The sequence below is a fragment of the Phodopus roborovskii genome, unplaced genomic scaffold, assembly GCF_943737965.1.
Source record: "Phodopus roborovskii unplaced genomic scaffold, PHOROB, whole genome shotgun sequence".
Lineage (NCBI taxonomy): Eukaryota > Metazoa > Chordata > Mammalia > Rodentia > Cricetidae > Phodopus > Phodopus roborovskii.
Window position 1 is genome coordinate 23,389,408 of NW_026126558.1, and position 17,554 is coordinate 23,406,961.

General features: G+C 37.8%; 1 protein-coding gene across 1 annotated transcript in view; it reads right to left on the reverse strand.

Moving 5' to 3' along the window:
* Lrrc36 (leucine rich repeat containing 36) overlaps window positions 1-17,554 on the reverse strand; it is a 57,809-nt gene that overhangs the window by 36,171 nt on the left and 4,084 nt on the right. The window contains exons 2-4 of the mRNA XM_051201533.1: window positions 4,108-4,235; window positions 2,732-2,924; window positions 1,872-1,968 (exon numbers count right to left, since the gene is read on the reverse strand). Coding sequence (XP_051057490.1) covers window positions 1,872-1,968; window positions 2,732-2,924; window positions 4,108-4,235 — 418 coding nt within the window. The remainder of the gene's footprint in view (window positions 1-1,871; window positions 1,969-2,731; window positions 2,925-4,107; window positions 4,236-17,554) is intronic.

Genomic DNA, 17,554 nt, shown 5'->3' on the forward strand with positions numbered 1-17,554 from the left:
ACCAACATCACTTATTTATTATTATTATTATTATTATTATTATTATTATTATTATTATAACTTTTATGTGTATCCATAGGCAGGTATGTGTGGAAGTTAAAAGACAACTTTGTGAAGATGCTTCTTTCCTTCCATCTTTATAGAGGTTCCAGAGACCAAACTCGGGTTACCAGATTTGCATAGTGAGCACCTTTAGACCTGGCAAGCCATCTGATCAGCCCTAGTTTTCATCATTAAACAAATTATTCTTTTTAGCAACTTCTATATAGGTGCTAAAGATACTACAATAAACAAGGCCCTATTCTCATGAGTTTATATTCTAGTGAGGGGGAAGAAAATAATAGGTAAGCTATAGGGGCTGTGGAAATAGCTCAGTGGTAGAGGACTTGCCTAAGATGCCAAAAGACCTGAGTTCAATCCTCAATACCACAAAAGAAAACTAAAGGTAAATAGACTTATGATGAAGAATAGAAAAAATAATGTGGAGATATGTTCATGATGTCTCATTAAATACCGTATATACAAGAAGCAAACTACTATAAAGTCTGATGTGTATACATACACATATTACACACACAAATCACACAAGTACATGTAACATACACAAATATCTAATAATATTAGGGTATTTAGTGTGTGTGTTCATGTAGGTGTGCTTGTGGAGGCCAGAAACTGATGTCAGGTATCTTCCTTGATCGCTCTCCATCTAATTTTTTTTAGATGTAGTCTTCCATGGAACCACATCTATTTGGCTGGGCTGACTAGCCAGTGAGCTCCCAGGTTCTTTTATCTTTGCCTCTCCAGCACTGGGGTTACAGATATGTGCCACAATGTCTGTTTTTATATTTATATTTTTATTTTTATTGTTTTTGTTGTTGTTGTTGTTAATGTGGATGCTGGGACTCCAAACTAATGTCCTCATGTTTGTGCAGCAGACACTTTTTCCTGAGTGAACCACCTCCTCAGTTCCAAAGAAATATAACTAGCATTTATTTCTAGGTGGTGAATAGCACATTGCACCAAATGAATAGACTAATAAATACAGTCGTGTATTTTGCAAACACAGAAAAGAAATAAATATTTAACTCTCAATAGCAAAATATAGAGTAACTTTAACTTTTTTGAATTGTTTACATTGTGAGGAATTTGTATTTAATGAACAAAAAACTAATGAAGCTAAAACATGTCAAATTACACTTATGCATTTCTGAGTGTGATATGTGTGTTCATGCATGTGCATCTACATTGAAGCCAGAAGACAACTTGCAGGAATCAGCACTTCCTTTCTACTATGTGAGTCCTAGGCACTGAACTCAGGTTGTCAGGCTTGGTAGCAAGTACCTTTACCCACTAAGCTATCTCACCAGCCCTAATAAGGTTGAAATTTAAAAGCAAGATTGTAGGGTACAAGATATATCTTCCTTTAGTAGGATTCTATAATAAGAAATGGAGAACTCTATCACTGAAATACTTGAGTCTCAAGGTCTCTTTACTTATTGTTTTGCAGAATTTTTGTTTTGTTAGAAATTTGCCAAAGCAACAAAACTGGAAGTCTTGCCTGTGGCAATGAAATCCTAGTCCAATGAGAAAAGACTGTGCACTGATGCTAATTCTGCCAAGAGAGTGTAGGTAAGAATTTATGGAATAAGAAATCTTAGAGTGTCCCTGTTGATGCGTTGTGATAATATTGGAGAATTTACAACAAAGGCAACTCTACAGTTCGAGAACAAAGAGGGCTTGATTCTCCTCCCTATGGACTTGTTTGTAAATAGACAGCTTTAATCCAGATCTGAGAATTCTACTGGAAAGTAAACTAGAAATCCCCTTTAACAATTCTAAAATAAATTAGACGTTTTTTTTTTTTTTCTTACCTTTTTTCCACCTCTAAAAGAAAATTCTCACTGTTGCCCAACTGACTGAAATGCAGCTTGGCAGCTTTCCTCTCACTATCACGCACAGTTCGGTCATCTGGAGGCAAAAAGCGTGGCCTGAGCATTTTTCTTTTTTTAGAGTCAATGGTAGTAGGTCAGAAGCCCATATTTACAGAGGAAAAACTGAAGACCAGACTTATCTTCATGCATTATAGACAGGTCACAACACAATTCTATTATGTTGTCACTAGAGCAAGCAGTAACTCAGATGTCATAGCAACAATAACCACCCAGGTCAATACTCCTTCAGGAAAACAAAGCTTGGAGAGCAAACAATCTCATATTAAGCTGAACGTTGAATTTTCCTTAAACAATTTTTAACTTAGTTTCCCAACAATAACTTTTCCAGGGCCGTTTGAAATCACATTTTCTATCAATAGGAAATATATACTAAACAATGAAATTATGAGGAAATGCAGACCAGATCATTCTAAGGAATATCTTTGTTACTTATCAACTAGTTCCTAATGAATTACATTGAACTTCTATTACTAAAATGGTTGATAAAACTGGGCACCTGGAAAAATAAGTCTCCATTTAGAAATTTTATGTTGGGGAGGAAGTAGTGGAGAAACCATCAGCCGAAGAAAACTAAAGCTGGAAGCAGCTGATAAAATCATAGATGGTCATTCAATAAACAAAAGTACTTGTCATACATCCTGCCGACACAGAGTTACGTAAATATTGACTGATAAACAAATGTCTCCTGCCAGTGCATACTTTTGTCCAACATCCAAAAGGTTGAGGCAGCTTACTTTAGTAAAATTCTGGGAGGAATGGAAGAGGAGGGAGGGTCTCACCTAGTTTTTCCAGAGTTTGCAGAGTGTACACAGCAAAAAGCCTATAATCTGTATCTTTCCTTACAACAGGATTGAGTCTCAAATCTAGCTCTTTGAGGAAGGGCAAGGGCTGTAGTCGGGATACCTCCACTAGTGAAGGAATGTTATTATAATATAAATTCAGATCTTGGAGTGAACATAAATACTGGATGCCCTGAAAGGAAAAAAAAATACATTAGGCAACTGCACATTGCTGATCCTTATAAACACTGCTCAAATCTCTGTCTCTGTCTGTCCTCTGTCTCTCTGTGTGTGTGGGGGGGTCAAAGAATGATTTAAGAGTCTTCCTCAATTGCTCACTACCTTATTTTTGCTATTACTGTTTTATTTTATTTTTTGACAGTCTCACTGTCTAGCTCCTGTAACTCTGTTATGTCTCACTATATGTCTCACTATATGGCCTCACATTCAGAGAGACCCTCCTGCCTCTATCTAAGTGCTAGGATTAAAGAGGATTAAAGGCGTGTGCCACTATACCAGGCACCACTTTGTTTTTTGGACAGTCTGTCACTGAATCTGAAGCTCACTGACTGGCCAGGCAGCAATGGCTCCAGGGATCATCCTACCTTTGCTTTCCCAGAAGTTGACCTTTTATGGCGGCTGGGATCTAAAATAAAAACCTTATGCTTGCCCAGCAACTGCACTTTACCAACTGAGCCCTTCTTCCTACTTCTTGTATTGCCTCTATTCCCCTGACTTGGATACTTACTGTTTTTGTTTTTATTAAGCCCATCATTTTCTGATATTCCTAGAAAAAAAATACAGTGACAACACAGGCAAGTGTTTTTCCATGTGTACTGTGCACCATCAGCACCTATATTTCCTGGGTATGTCCTAAGCCTACCCAGTCTTCCTCACAGAATGGAGACTAAGAATCTATATGTTTGTAAGTCAGAATCTTAATGTTTTTTTTTTTTACATGCATTGAAATGTGTACTATTGCCCTTGGCAATGAAAATTTCATAAAATTTTCCCTGAGAACAAAATAAAACTTACCTAATATTTCATAAGAAAAATTTAAGCATAAAGGTAAAAGAATTTTATAGAAAGTAATAAAATGGGGGCTGGAGAGATGGTTCAGTGGTTAAGAGCACTGGCTGCTCTTCTAGAGGATCTGGGTTCAATTCCCAGCTCACAACTGTAACTCCAGTTCCAAGGGATCCAATACCCTCAAACAGGCAAACTAATGTACATGAAATAAAAATAAATAAATTTAAAAAGAACGTAATAAAATGTAGTTGGGTAAGATTTAAAAGTAAGATCTGATATTTTCTATTTCTTAATGCTTCTCATGTGACTACAAATTGACCTGACTGACCATGGAGTATGGAACCCACCTTGAGGCTAGTGATCAAATTCCTTGATAAATCTAAGGATCGGAGATTTTTGAAATTTCTAAAGGCATCACCAATAGAATGGATTTTTCCAGCATAAGATCCCTGCAATGAAAGAGACTCCACCAGTTCTGAAAAGACATCATTAGTAGATATGTTACAATCTCTAGTTGGATAAACAGCAGTCAGTGAAAACAGGCTCTCTCCTTCCTCCCATACGAATCTGTGAAAGGTCTTCCACCCATGGCTCAGAAGAACAGACCTTGTGTTCCTGCTGGGGCATGATACCTGTCCATTTGGAAAAATAACAATTGGCTCTAGGTGAAACTTTAAAAATCAGAGATATGGTCAAAAACCGTGTAAGAAACCACTGTGTACAGCCTTTCGGTTCCCTAACTACCTGGAAGATGTGGCACAAGTCCCTAGAAGCCCTCAAAATAAAATTTATTGATTTATTTGGAGTTTTGATGGTTTTTGTCTGATTAACTTAGTTTTATTTTGAGTCTGGCTCTTACTAGGTCCCAGACTATCCTCACACTTTCAGTAGTCTTCCTGTACCAGCTTTCTGAATGCTGGGACCACAGGCACAGGCCAACCACACTTGCAAAACAAAATTTGAAAAGAACTTTGCATTGCTAGAATTCAGCTTTCTTTTATTTATTTATTTGTTTGTTTGTTTGGTTTTTTTTTTTTTGTTTTGTTTTTTTGAGACAAGGTTTCTCTGTGTAGCTTTGGAGCCTGTCCTAGAAAACACTCTGTAGACCAGGCTGGCCTTGAATTCAGAGATCTGCCTGCCTCTGCTTCCTGAGTAAGCCACCACCACCTGACTAGAATAAAGCTTTAAAAAAATATTCTCAGAATTTGCAAGGATACATATTATATGGAACAAGACGTCAGTTTCAGAGAAGTTTTAAGAAAAAGCAAATAAGCAATATCAAACTGTCAAGGATTCCTCAGATGAAGTTAGAATCAGGCCTCCTAAATAACACTCATTGACACAAAGAACGAGGTACAATATCTGTGACAATGTATTTGTTATTTCCCAGTATGCCAGCTTCTTATTTGTACTGAAGGAAGTAACAGTGCTTAACTCATAAGATGTAATAATTAAGTTAATGTATACCTAAACCTTAGAACAGTACCCATAGAAGTGGAGACGTAGTTCAGTGACAGAGCATTTGCCAAGTACCCTGTCCCCAAAATGCATGTGGCTCATGAGTGATGTCAAGCTATCAATTGATGTTTTATATAACAACCAATAAGAACTAGGTGGTTTTTCAGAGTTTTACATGGGAAATCTTCAAGACATAATTAGAGAGATGGCTCGGCAGTTAAGAACACTGGCTGTTCTTCCAGAGGACTAGGTTTAGTTTCCAGTACCTACATGGTGGTTCACAATCAGATCCAATGTCCTCTTCTGATCTGCAGGCACCAGGCATGTACATGATACAGTTACAAACATGTAGGTAAGTTGGGTGTGGTGGTACATGCCTTTAATTCCAGCACTCAGGAGGCAGAGCAGGTGAATCTCTGAGTTTGAGGCCAGCCTGGTCTACAAAGCAAGTTCCAGCATAGGAACTACACAGAGAAACTCTGTCTTGAAAAAAAAGCAAAGAAAAGCAAAAACATGCAGGCAAAACAAGTATACACATAAAACAAAATAAATCCAAAAACAATATGGGGGGTATAAGTGTGTATGTGTGTGTGTGTGTGTGATTAAGTAAAGTCAACTCAACTTTTAAGAGCATTGAAATAGATGAATCTCAGATTTCCCAATACAAATGCTAGCAGATGTAGTAGGCCAAACTGAGAATTGCAACCAAAACTGAAAGGGCATTCTACATTATCCAACTTGTAGGTAAATGCCATAGAACTTAAATGAAATAAAATTTTGAAGTGCTGGAAAAGTTTGGGCCTTGGAAATTTTTTGTTTGTTTGTTTTTGTGTTGAGGCACGGTCTTACTATATAGCCCTGGCTAGCCTGGAATTCACTATATAGATCAGGCTGGCTTCAAACTCAGAGATCCATCTGCCTCTGTCTCCTGAGTTCTGGGCTATAGACATGTGTCGCCATGGCTGGCCCTCATAACTTTTAAAAGCCATAAGCTGAAGAGCTCACTCAGAAGATGATAGCTACAAACGAGTGTGAAGGGTGCAGACAGGAGTCTGGGGGGAAGCAGATAGAAATGGCCACCTGGGGAGGGGTCACTATGGGTATGTTTCCCTGTACTTTCTGAACACAACAGAAGAGGGAGCTCTAAATCTTTGAGCTTAGAGAACTGTTCTGACCCATCTTTCCCCCAGAAGCACAGTAAACCTTCCTGCATTTAAACAAAGAGCCACAAAAACAAAGGAACAAACAAATGAATAAACAAATACAGTGGATTTTTCAATGCAGAATATTATGAGAAAAAAGAAAAAGCAGCACAGTAACTAACATCCATAAGCAATTAATGTTTCCGAGAAAGACACTTTCAAAGCAACAGTTCTCAAAATGTGGATCCTAGACCCCAAAGGTCCTTGAGACATGTGCAGGGGTCCACAGAGTAAAAGCCACTTCCGTAAAAATGGTTTTCATAACAATATGAAAACATGAATTACCCTTTGTACTGTGTTGACTTTGCACTTATTACATATCCCCTTAGGATGATGTATCAAGATAGGGGCACCAAATTTCACTAGAAGTCACCACATGTGTTATTGCTTATAAGTTTATGGTATTTTTAAAGCCAATTTTACTTGAGAATGTCCTTAACCAGGGACAATAGCACCCCTTCCCCCCAGTAATTTCAGTACTTGGCAGGCTAAGGATCTTAGGAAGTCCGAGGCCAGCCTAGAAAACCCTGTTTCAAAATAAACAACAAATACAACAAACAGATAGACAAAAGAAGACCTTGTCAAAAGTAACAGTGATTCATTTTTAAATTTTGACCTTTAGACATGACTTTTTAAAACTAAATGACAAAATGGAGAATATGCATGGAGTATTTCTCCTCTGGTATACAATAAAGAAAGTGAATGCCTATGAGAAAATGCTTATGTAACTGTGTTGCATGCTCAATTATTTATTTCCCCCCTACACTTCAAATATTTAGTATGTGTATAAGTTCACACACAATTATCTCTCTCTCTGTGTGTGTGTGTGTGTGTTTGAAGAATCTGTACTCTCCTTCCACTATGTGAGTTCCAGAGATTAAACTACAGTTATCAGGGGTGGTGGCAAGCACCTTTACCCATGGAGCTATCTTACAGTCCTCTGGCTTCTTAATGGAACACCATTGTTAAAGATTAACTAATTTTTTATGTGCATTGGTGTTCTGTCTGCATGTATGTCTATGTAAGGATGTCAAATTCTCTGGAAACAGAGTTACAGACAGTTGTCAATTGCCTGTTGGATGCTGGGAATTGAACCTGGGTTCTCTGGAAGATCAGTGAGTGCTCTTAACCACTGAACCATCTCTCCAGCTGAAATACCATTTTTATTAGGAAAATATCTTTAAAAATTATACTAATCTTGACTAAATATGTGGCAGACTTTACCTCTTTTTTTTTTTTAGAAAGAGTAACCCAGGCTAGTCCCAGATTAATATGTAGAATGCCTGATCATCCTGCTTCTACCCCCTGAGTGCTAGAAATATAGGTGTGTGTAACACTATGACAGACAGTAAACATGTTAAAAATAAAGTAAGCCTGTCACTTCAGGAAAGCAACTGTAGTCATTGATGTCTACAATAACATTTCAGTTACCAAAATTTTTACATATATATGTATATATATATATATATATATGTATGTATGTATGTATGTATGTACATATATAATGATTTCAGGGCTGGAGATATAGCTCAGTGGTAGAAGGTAGATTCAGCATGTACACTATTTCTCTAAAATAGAATTCTGAAACAATTCTATCTGTCCACCATGAATTTGATGCTTCCCAATACTTAGGTTTTTCTAATGAGATTAGTGGTAATACTTAAAAAGATCTGGGCTGAAGAGATGACAGCAGTTGAGAGCACCTGATCTGCTTGCATGGGATCTGGGTTTGATTCCCAGTACACAACCATCTGTATTTCCAGTTCTAGGGGATCCAACACCCTCTTCTGACCTCTGCTGGCAGCAGGCACATATAGACATGCTGGCATATAAGTGTATCTATAGAAAAAGATCTCAATATATATGTATGTATGTATGTATGTATGTTTTGGTGGTTTGAATAAGAATGGCCCCTAAGGTTCATTGAATGTTTAGTCACAAGGGAGTAGCACTATTTGAAAGAATTGGGAGGTATGTCTTTGCTGGAAGAAGTGTGTCATTGGGGTTTCAATAGTCCAAGCTAGGCCCAGAGTCTCTCTTGGTCTTGGGATCAGGATGTAGCTACAGTTTCAGTGCCATGTGTGCACTTATGCTCCCTGCCATCATGATAATGAATTAAACCTCTTTTAAACTGTGAGCAAGCTCCCAATTAAATGCTTTCTTTTCTAAGAGATGCCTTGGTCATGGTGTGTCTTCACAACAATAGAACAGAGACTAAGACAATATTGTATAAATTTTGTCAATATATAGGAGACCTATAAAAATCAGTGAATCAATATTTCCTAATGACCAATGCATGATGCTTCAAAAATCATGCATGGGTAACAGATCCATTCAAATACTAGATGTACCAATGGATTTCACTATGAAAGAGTAAAAAATAGTTTTTTTTTATAGAATTTTGGATTCCACACACAACTAAAATTCAAGAAACTACTAATTTCCCAATTTTCATGTTTTACCAGAGAAAACACCCATAATCCTTTTAAAGGCTATAAAACTATTTTCTCTTTTGCAACTATGTGAAATATATATTTTAAACAAAACAGCATATCAAAACAGAATTTAAAATGAAGCAAGTAAAAGAATAAGGCTGTCTTGTATTAAACCAGATATTGAGTAAAGAGATGGCTTAGAGGTTAAGAGCTCTGGCTGCTCTTCCAGAGGTCCTGAGTTCAATTCTCAACAACCATATGGTGACTCACAACCATCTGTAATGAGCTCTGGTGCCCTCTTATGATGTGCAGACATACAACCAGACAGAACACTGTGTACATAATAAATAAATCTTAAAAAACCAATGAGACATTAAATAGATTTTAAGAATACATATATATATACATATATATATATAATACTCTCTGATATTTTCTATTTTAGAAGACAGATGCTTTCCATTAAAATATTAGATTAAGGGGTCAGAGAGATGATACAACCATTAAAATCATGTATTCAGCTGGGTTGTGGTGGCACAGGTCTTTAATCCCAGTACTCAGAAGGCAGAGGCAGGCAGAACTCTAAGAGTTGGAGCCAGCCTGTTCTACAAAGAAAGTGTCAGGACAGCCAAGGCTACACAGAGAAATCCTGTCTCAAACAAAGAAACAAAAACAAAAAACGTGTAATCGAAGATGTAGAAATGGCTCAGCAGTTAAGAGCAATGACTGCTCTTTCAGAGGACTTGGGTTCATTTTCCAGGGCAGCTCATAACTGTCTGTAACTCCAATTCTAGAGGACCCAACACCCTCATACATACACAAGCATACATACAGACAAAACACCAATGCACATAAAAATAATTTAAAAAAAACAAAAACAAATAACAACTAAATAAAAACAAAAACAAAACATGTACTCTTGCAAAGAACTAGAGTTCAGTTTCCAGCACCCATATCAGGAGGCTCACAAATAACTCCAACTCCAGGGTATCTAATACCTCTGGTATGAGGAGGGGCACATACTTTAAAAAATTAAGTTGACCTTTATTTTCTACTTTTTAAATAATAAAGTTAAATATTAAATAATAATAATAATAATAATAATAATAATAATAATAATAATAATAAATCAGGTTAACATTCAGTGGACATATTATGACTCTCCTTTTTTTGCAGGGGGTGATGGTTTTGAGACATGGTTTCTCTATGTAACAGTCCTGGTTGTCCTGGAACTCTCTCTGTAGACCAGGCTGGCCTAGAACTCAGAGATTTGCCTGCTTCTGCCCCCCAAGTGCTGGGATCAAAGGCATGTACCACTACACCCAGTGTATGACTCTCTTCTAATTAAGTAATTTTTAGTTTCTATATGTTAATATTAGCAGATAGCGTTTACCAACAAAAGCTCTTGGAGGTTGTGGTGTGTATTTTTTCACTGCTAGGGATCAAACACTGGGTCTCATGAATATACTAGACAAGTTCTCTACCACTGTGGTACATCCCTCCCTCTTCATTAATGTAAAAGAATCCTAAGACAAAAACAAATGATAACTGCTGAAAGCTGTAAATTAGAATTAGGAAAATGTAAAAAAGTAATTGGAAAGAAAAGAAAGTTTTGAAAATATTGAAGATAAAATTTTAGAAATAAAATTTAAATTACATTAAAAGGCTATTCTAGAAATGAAGACTAAGAATGAAAACAAGGGTCTAGGAAGATGGGTCAGGAGATAAAGTGCTTGCAATGAATCGCAAGAACTTGAGTTCAATTCCCAGGTGTGGAAGCTAGTACCTGTCATTCCAGTGCTGGGAAGGAGGAGACAAGAAGACTCTTGCAAGCCAGCTTGTCTAGGTGAATGGGCAAGATTCAAGTTCAATGCAAGACCCTGTCTCAAAAAATGAGTACTTGAAGAAGATACATACCCTTTGTTAACCTTCTGGCCCCATGCATGCATACTGTACAACATGCATATCCATAAAAAAGTATGAAAACAAGAAAAATTAGGGTACTGGTGGTACATGCCTTTAGTCCCAGCACTTGGGAGGCAGAAGCAGGCATATCTCTGTGAGTTCAAGGCCAGCCTGGTCTACAAAGAGTTCCAGGACAGCCAGGGCTACACAGAGAAACCCTACCTCAAAAAACAAAAAACAAAACAAACAAACAAACAAACAAAAAACAAGCGTGATGGTGGCGTACACCTTTGATTCCAGTACTTGGGAGGCAGAGACAGTCAGAAGTACGTTTGAGGCTACACTGGTCTACAAAGTGAGTACCAGGACAACAAGGACTGTTGCACAAAGAAACCCTGTATCAAAAAATCAAAAACCAAAAATAAAAACCCAAAAAATAAAAAACAAAAGAACAAGAAAAAATTAAAATAACAAACCAATTATACTTCTGAGCATATAATTTCAAAGTTCTTTATAATATTTTTTCTTCATTTTTTATATTTAAATTAAAAACAATCTTATTTTATATACTGATCCCAGTTCCCTTTCCCTCCCATCCTCCCCTGCCCTCACCAATTCCCCATCCCACCCCCATTCACTTCCCAGGTAGGGTGAGACTTCCCATGGGGGATCATCTAAGGCTATCACATCATTTGGGGCAGGGCCTAGGCACTCCCCCATGTATCTAGGCTGAGAGAGTGTCCCTCCATAGGGAATGGGCTCCCAAAGTTCATGCACTAGGGATAAATACTGGTTCCACTGCCAGAGGTCCCCACAGACTGCCCTGGTCTCCCAACTGACACCCACATTCATGGGCCTGGTTCAGTCCTATGTTGGTTCCCCAGCTGTCAGACTAATGTCTGTGCACTCTGACTTGCTCAAGTCAGCTGTTTCTGTAGGGTTCTCCAGCCTAGACTCCTTTGCTCATCATTCCTCCCTCTCTGTAACTGGATTCCAGGAGTTTGTCTCAATGTATAGCTGTGGGTCTCTGTTTCAGCTTCCATCAGCTACTGGGTGAAGGCTCTAGGATGGCATTTACGGTAGTCAGTCATCATTCTCATTATAGAGGAAGGGCATTTAAGGTAGCCTCTCCACTATTGCTCAGATTCTTAGTTCAGGTCATCCTTGTGGATCCCTGGACATTTCCCTAGTGTGAGATTTCTCTTTAAACCTATAATGGCTCCCTCTATTCAGGTTTCTCTTTTCTTGTTCTCTTTCTCTATTTTTCCCTTGCCTCTATCTTCCTGATCCCTCATGTTATCCTCTGCCAACCCCCCTCCATGGAAATCTGTCTCTTTCCGTTTCTCCAGGTGTTGATGTATGTCTCTCTTAGGGTCCTCCTTGCTTCCTAGCTTCTCTAGGGTTGTGAATTGTAGGCTAGTTATCCTTTTTGAGCATATTTTTTATCCAAACAACTGAAAGCAAGGACTGAAACACATTCTTGTACCTTAGTGTTCATAGAAGCATTATTCATAATTAGCCCCAAAGTAGAAACAATGCCAATGTTCATCTGTAGATTGATAAGCAAAATATGTAATATACTTAAAAAATCTTGTTAGTCTTAAAAAGGAAAGAAATTCCTATATATTCTATAGCACAGATGACTTTGAAGACTTTATGTTAAATCAATAAACCATGCTCAAAGGACAAATTCTGTATCATTTCATTTGTACATGGTTGATGGAGGATGTCTGATGGGAGATGTCATTCTGTAAATGTGTTTCTCTTATTGGTTAATGAATAAAACACTGTTGGTCAATAGGAAAGCAAGACAGGCGGGACTAGGAGATGAGGAGGAGGAGAGAGGAAGTAGTAGGAAGGAGATTCTAGATGGAGGACTGAGAGAGAATAACGGCAGGGCCACTCTCCGGTAAGATAAGACCACATGGAATACTTAGATTAATAGAAATGGGTTAATATTTAAGATAGAGCTAGCAGAGTAACAGGCTAACAGCTTTATATTTAATACAGTGTCTCAGTGTGTTATTTGGGGCTGGCTCCATGGTGGGACCAGACTGGTGGGGGAAGGGAATGGTATCTGCCGCCTGGGTGAAACCCAGGTACCCTGAAAATCCTGATCCCACTTCTGACACCAGAAATCGTGGTTTAATAAGGATCAGGATAAACAAATAGGCCGAATAGATATTTTTTCAGGGAGAAATAACTTACAACATAGACAGATGAACACCAGCAGGTTCTACCAGATGCTCTCCTGTTGGCGTCCCGCCAGCAAGAGAGTGCTCCTGGGCTCCTTCTCAGATGTCCTTCTGTATGTTATGAATATATGTTTCTCTTATTAGTTGGCCAGTACCCAGGCAGGAAGCATAGGCAGGGCTACCAGTCTAGGAATGCTGGGAAGAGAAACAGAGGGAAAGAGAGAGAGAGAGAGAGAGAGAGAGAGAGAGAGAGAGAGAGAGAGAGAGAGAGAGAGAGAGACTTGCTAGGGAGATACCATGCAGCCCCCAAAGGAATAACATGCCGGAGCATTATGGGTAAGCCACAGCCTATGGCAATACATAGTTTAATAGAAATGGGTTAATAATTAAGAGAGAATCCTGAGCCATTGGCCAGTTTATAATTAATATAAGCCTCAGTGTGTTTATTTGGGACTAAAGAGCTGCAGGACCTGGCTGGAAAGAAACTCCATCTACACATGGTGTACTGCCTTGCATGAGCACCTACTTATAGACTAAACCTCTGAAACCATGAGCTAAAATAAGCCTTATTTCCTTATAAATTGATTTATCTTAATTATTCATTACAGTAATGAAAAACTAACTGACATAGTGGGAGAAGCTATTTGCTAAACATATTCTCCAGTAAAGGATTCATATCTATCCAAAGTATACCAAGAACTTTTAAAATTCAACAACAATAAAATAATTTTTAAAAGTGGAATGAACTGAACAAAAATGTGTGTGTGTGTGTGTAAGGCAAAAAAAAAAAAAGGAAAAAAACTGTTTAACATCTTAAGTCATTAGGAAATAGCAATTGAAAAAAAAATGAGATACCACTGCAAATTATAATTGCTAAAATTCAAAATACTGACACTAAATGTTAATGAGATTGTGGGGCAACTGGAACTTCATTGCTGCCTGGCAGGCAAATGCTGCAGCTACCACTGAAGATAGTTTAGCTCTTTTAAAAAGCTGAACATTCCTTTCCATATTGTCTAGTACTCAGTCTTTGGTATTTATTCACAAAAGCTGAAACTTTATGTCTATACAAAAACCACACACAGATGTTTATAGCAGTTTTATCCATGGTTGCCAAAACTTGAAAGCCATCAAGATGTTCTGAATAAGTAAATGTATAAGTAAACCATGGGATATCCACACAGTGGAACACATTTAGCTATAAGAAGGAGTGACAAGAACATGCAAAGCCATGGAAGAACCTTCTTTTCTTTGCAGTGCTCAGATTGAACCTATGGTCTTATGCACACTAAGCAAGTGTTCTACCACTGAGATTTATTCCCAGCCCTTTGCTTGTTTGAGACAGGGTCGCCTAGGCTGGCTTTGAACTTCTGAACCTCCTGCTGCCACCTCCCAAATGCTGGGATTATAATTATGTGACACCATACTCAGTTGGATAGGGAATAATCTTATGTATATATTGTGATGTGAAAGACACCAGCCCATTACACAGTGTCTGATTCCAACTTTGAAACATTCTGAAAAGGGCAACAGTGAAAATATCAGTAACAGAGAAGGATATAATCTCTGCACTTGGGAGCCAAGGCAGGAAGTTCACAAATCTGATAGACCATTTTAGGCTGTATATTTAGCTCAAGACCAGCTGGGCTATGCATGGTGAGGCCCTGTATCAAGTAAGCAAGCAAGCAAAATTAGGGGCTGTCAGGAGTTTGGAGCAGGTAAGAAATAAATAGATGAGATATAGCAGTTATTTATTTATTTTTAACCTTTATTTTCATTTCTTATGTATGGATATTTTACCTGCATATGTCAGTATATCGTGTGAGTGCAGTACCCAGAGAGTCCAGAAGAGGGTGTTGGATCCATCCATCCATCCATTCCCCCACCCCCCCAATCTGAGTCCTCGATAAGAGCAACCTGTAAGTGCTCTTAACTCCTAAACCATCTCTCCATCTCATATTTATTTATTTTAAGACACTGTTAATTAAACCTAGGATTTTGCATATACTAGGCAAGGTCTTTACTACTGAGCTATATTCCAAAACCAATAGAGGATTTTTAGGGTATTGAAACCATTGTTTGATTTTGTAATATCAGACATAGGACATTATAGATTTGTTAAAACTCACAGAACTACACAATACAGAGTTGAACCCTAATATAAACTGTAGACTTCAACTAAATGTATCAATATTAATTAAATTATAACAGCTGTATCACATTGAAACATTATTACTAAAAAGGGAAAATGAAGGATGGGGATAAAAATGTAAGTGGAGAAGGGTATATGGGAATTCTGCATTTTTATGCTCAAATTCTCAGTAAACCTAAAATTGCCCTAAAAATAGGCTTTTAGTAAAGAGTAATGAATTATTGATACATGCTAAAATATAGATAAACCTCAAAAATATGCCAGACAGAAAGAAACATTATTCCATTTATAGGAACTATTGAGAAGAAGTGAATTCACAAAGAGAGAAATCAGATTGGCGAGACTGTAAGTGGCTATAGAAAGTGGGAAATACAGATTGTCTAATAAGTCAACAAAACATTCTGAAACTAGATAGTGGAAATGACTGTTTGTCCTAGTTAGCATTAACAGTCAATTTAAAGACAGCCTCAGCTAAAATTTTGCCTAGGTCCTATTTGCTTGTGGAAAGTGTGTAGAGGACTTTCTTCATTATTAATTGATGTAGGAGGGCGCTGGCCAGGTTGTCTTTGGTTGAGTAAGAAAACTAGTGAAGTAAAAAGTGAGCCAGTAAGAAGGGTTCCTCCACAGCTCCTGCCTCCAGGTTTCTGATTTGAGTTCCCTCAATGATTAATTGTGACCTGGAAGTATAAGTCAAATAAACACTTCCCTAAATTTACATTTGGCCAGAGTATCTTATCACAACAACAAGAAGCAAATTAGAACAGTTATATAACTCTCCAAATGTAGTAAAGGACCTTGACTTATATACCTTAAAATGGTGAGTTTTATAATATGTGATATTTTCTTAAAATACAAAAAAAATATTATCCTGGGTTTGATGACAGTGCATTGGTAATTTTATGACTGAGATTCTTCTGTTGTGAGAAAAACTAAGGTCAACTAGTGATTCCATCAATGACCTGCAGGATTTCTCATGGTTTTCACCACAGCCTCATTTGAAGAACAAACAAAAGGGCACCAGGATTATTGTTTAATTAACAAATTGTCAGAGAGGCAAGTATTCTTTTAGGATTTGCATGAGGTGCAGGCTATAAGACCATGTGTACTTGGTTACAGTCCTCATAAAGTGTTAACTACAAATATATCAGAGAATGTATGAAACACTGCATTGTCATAGATATTAAAAACCTTTGAAGGGGCCTGGAGAGATAGCTCAGAGGTTAAGAGCACTGACTACTCTTTCAGAGGACCCAGGTTTAATTCCCAGCATCCACACGGCAGTTCCAGTGGATCCAATGTCTGGCCTCTTCTGGCACCAGGCAAACATGTGGTGTACAGACACACATCTGGTTCACAGACACACGTGCCTGCAAATAATTCAGACACCGCAAAATAAAATATATTTGTGGTACATGCCCCAATGGGCAAACACTCATTTTAATTGTAAAAACAAAAGGGAGGCAGAGGCAGGCGGATCTCTGTGAGTTCAAGGCCAGCCTGCTCTACAGAACAAGTTCCAGGACAGGTTCCAAAACAATACAGAGAAACCCTGTCTCGAAAAACAAACCAACAAAACAAAACTTCAAGTAATCTCTCTAAAAAGCCTTGAAAATGGGAAGGAGAGCAGGGGAGCTGCTGGGGGGTAGGAAGGAGATTGGTGTGCAGCAGGCAAGGGGATGGGTGGGAGGAAGAGGTTCACAGAAACAATGGATGCAAATGCCTTCACAAAACCCATTCATTTCTCTTCTAATTTTTTAACTAATAAAAAAATAAAACTGAAGGGAAAAAGGAGAACCATTTATAGCTATCATAGAGCTTGTTTCTAATGACAATAAAAGCATTTCAAATAAATAAAGCTTTAAAAATGCCTTCAGGAAGGGCTGGAGAGATGGCTCAGAGGTTAAGAGCACCGGCTGACCTTCCAGAGGTCCTGAGTTCGATTCCTAACCATCACATGGTGGCTCACCACCATCTGTAATGAGATCTGGTGCCCTCTTCTGGTGTGCAGGCATGCATGCCAGCAGAATACTGAATACACATGATAAATAAATAGACCTTTTTAAAAAAATGTCTTCAGGAATCAAAGTGAAAAGATCTCCCATTATCATCAATTATGATAATAAACACAATGAAGCAGAACACATCAAGTATTCTTGAATCAGGTATCACATACTTCTTTACAGAAGTATACAGTGCTATCCATAAGGCAGTTATGTGAAAAGGGCACACACAAATCAAACTTGAACCTTATTGAAACTCATATAACTACTAATTAGGCAATACAGGAAACAAGAAAAAAGACAAACATCTTAGGGATAATACAGTGAGCAAAATCCAGATGGTAATGAACTCTTCGAAATAAATGATGCAAGTTTCTTCAAATAAGAAAATTCAAGGAAAAAGTGGGGAGTATTTATATCAAATTTAACATATATATATCAACAAGC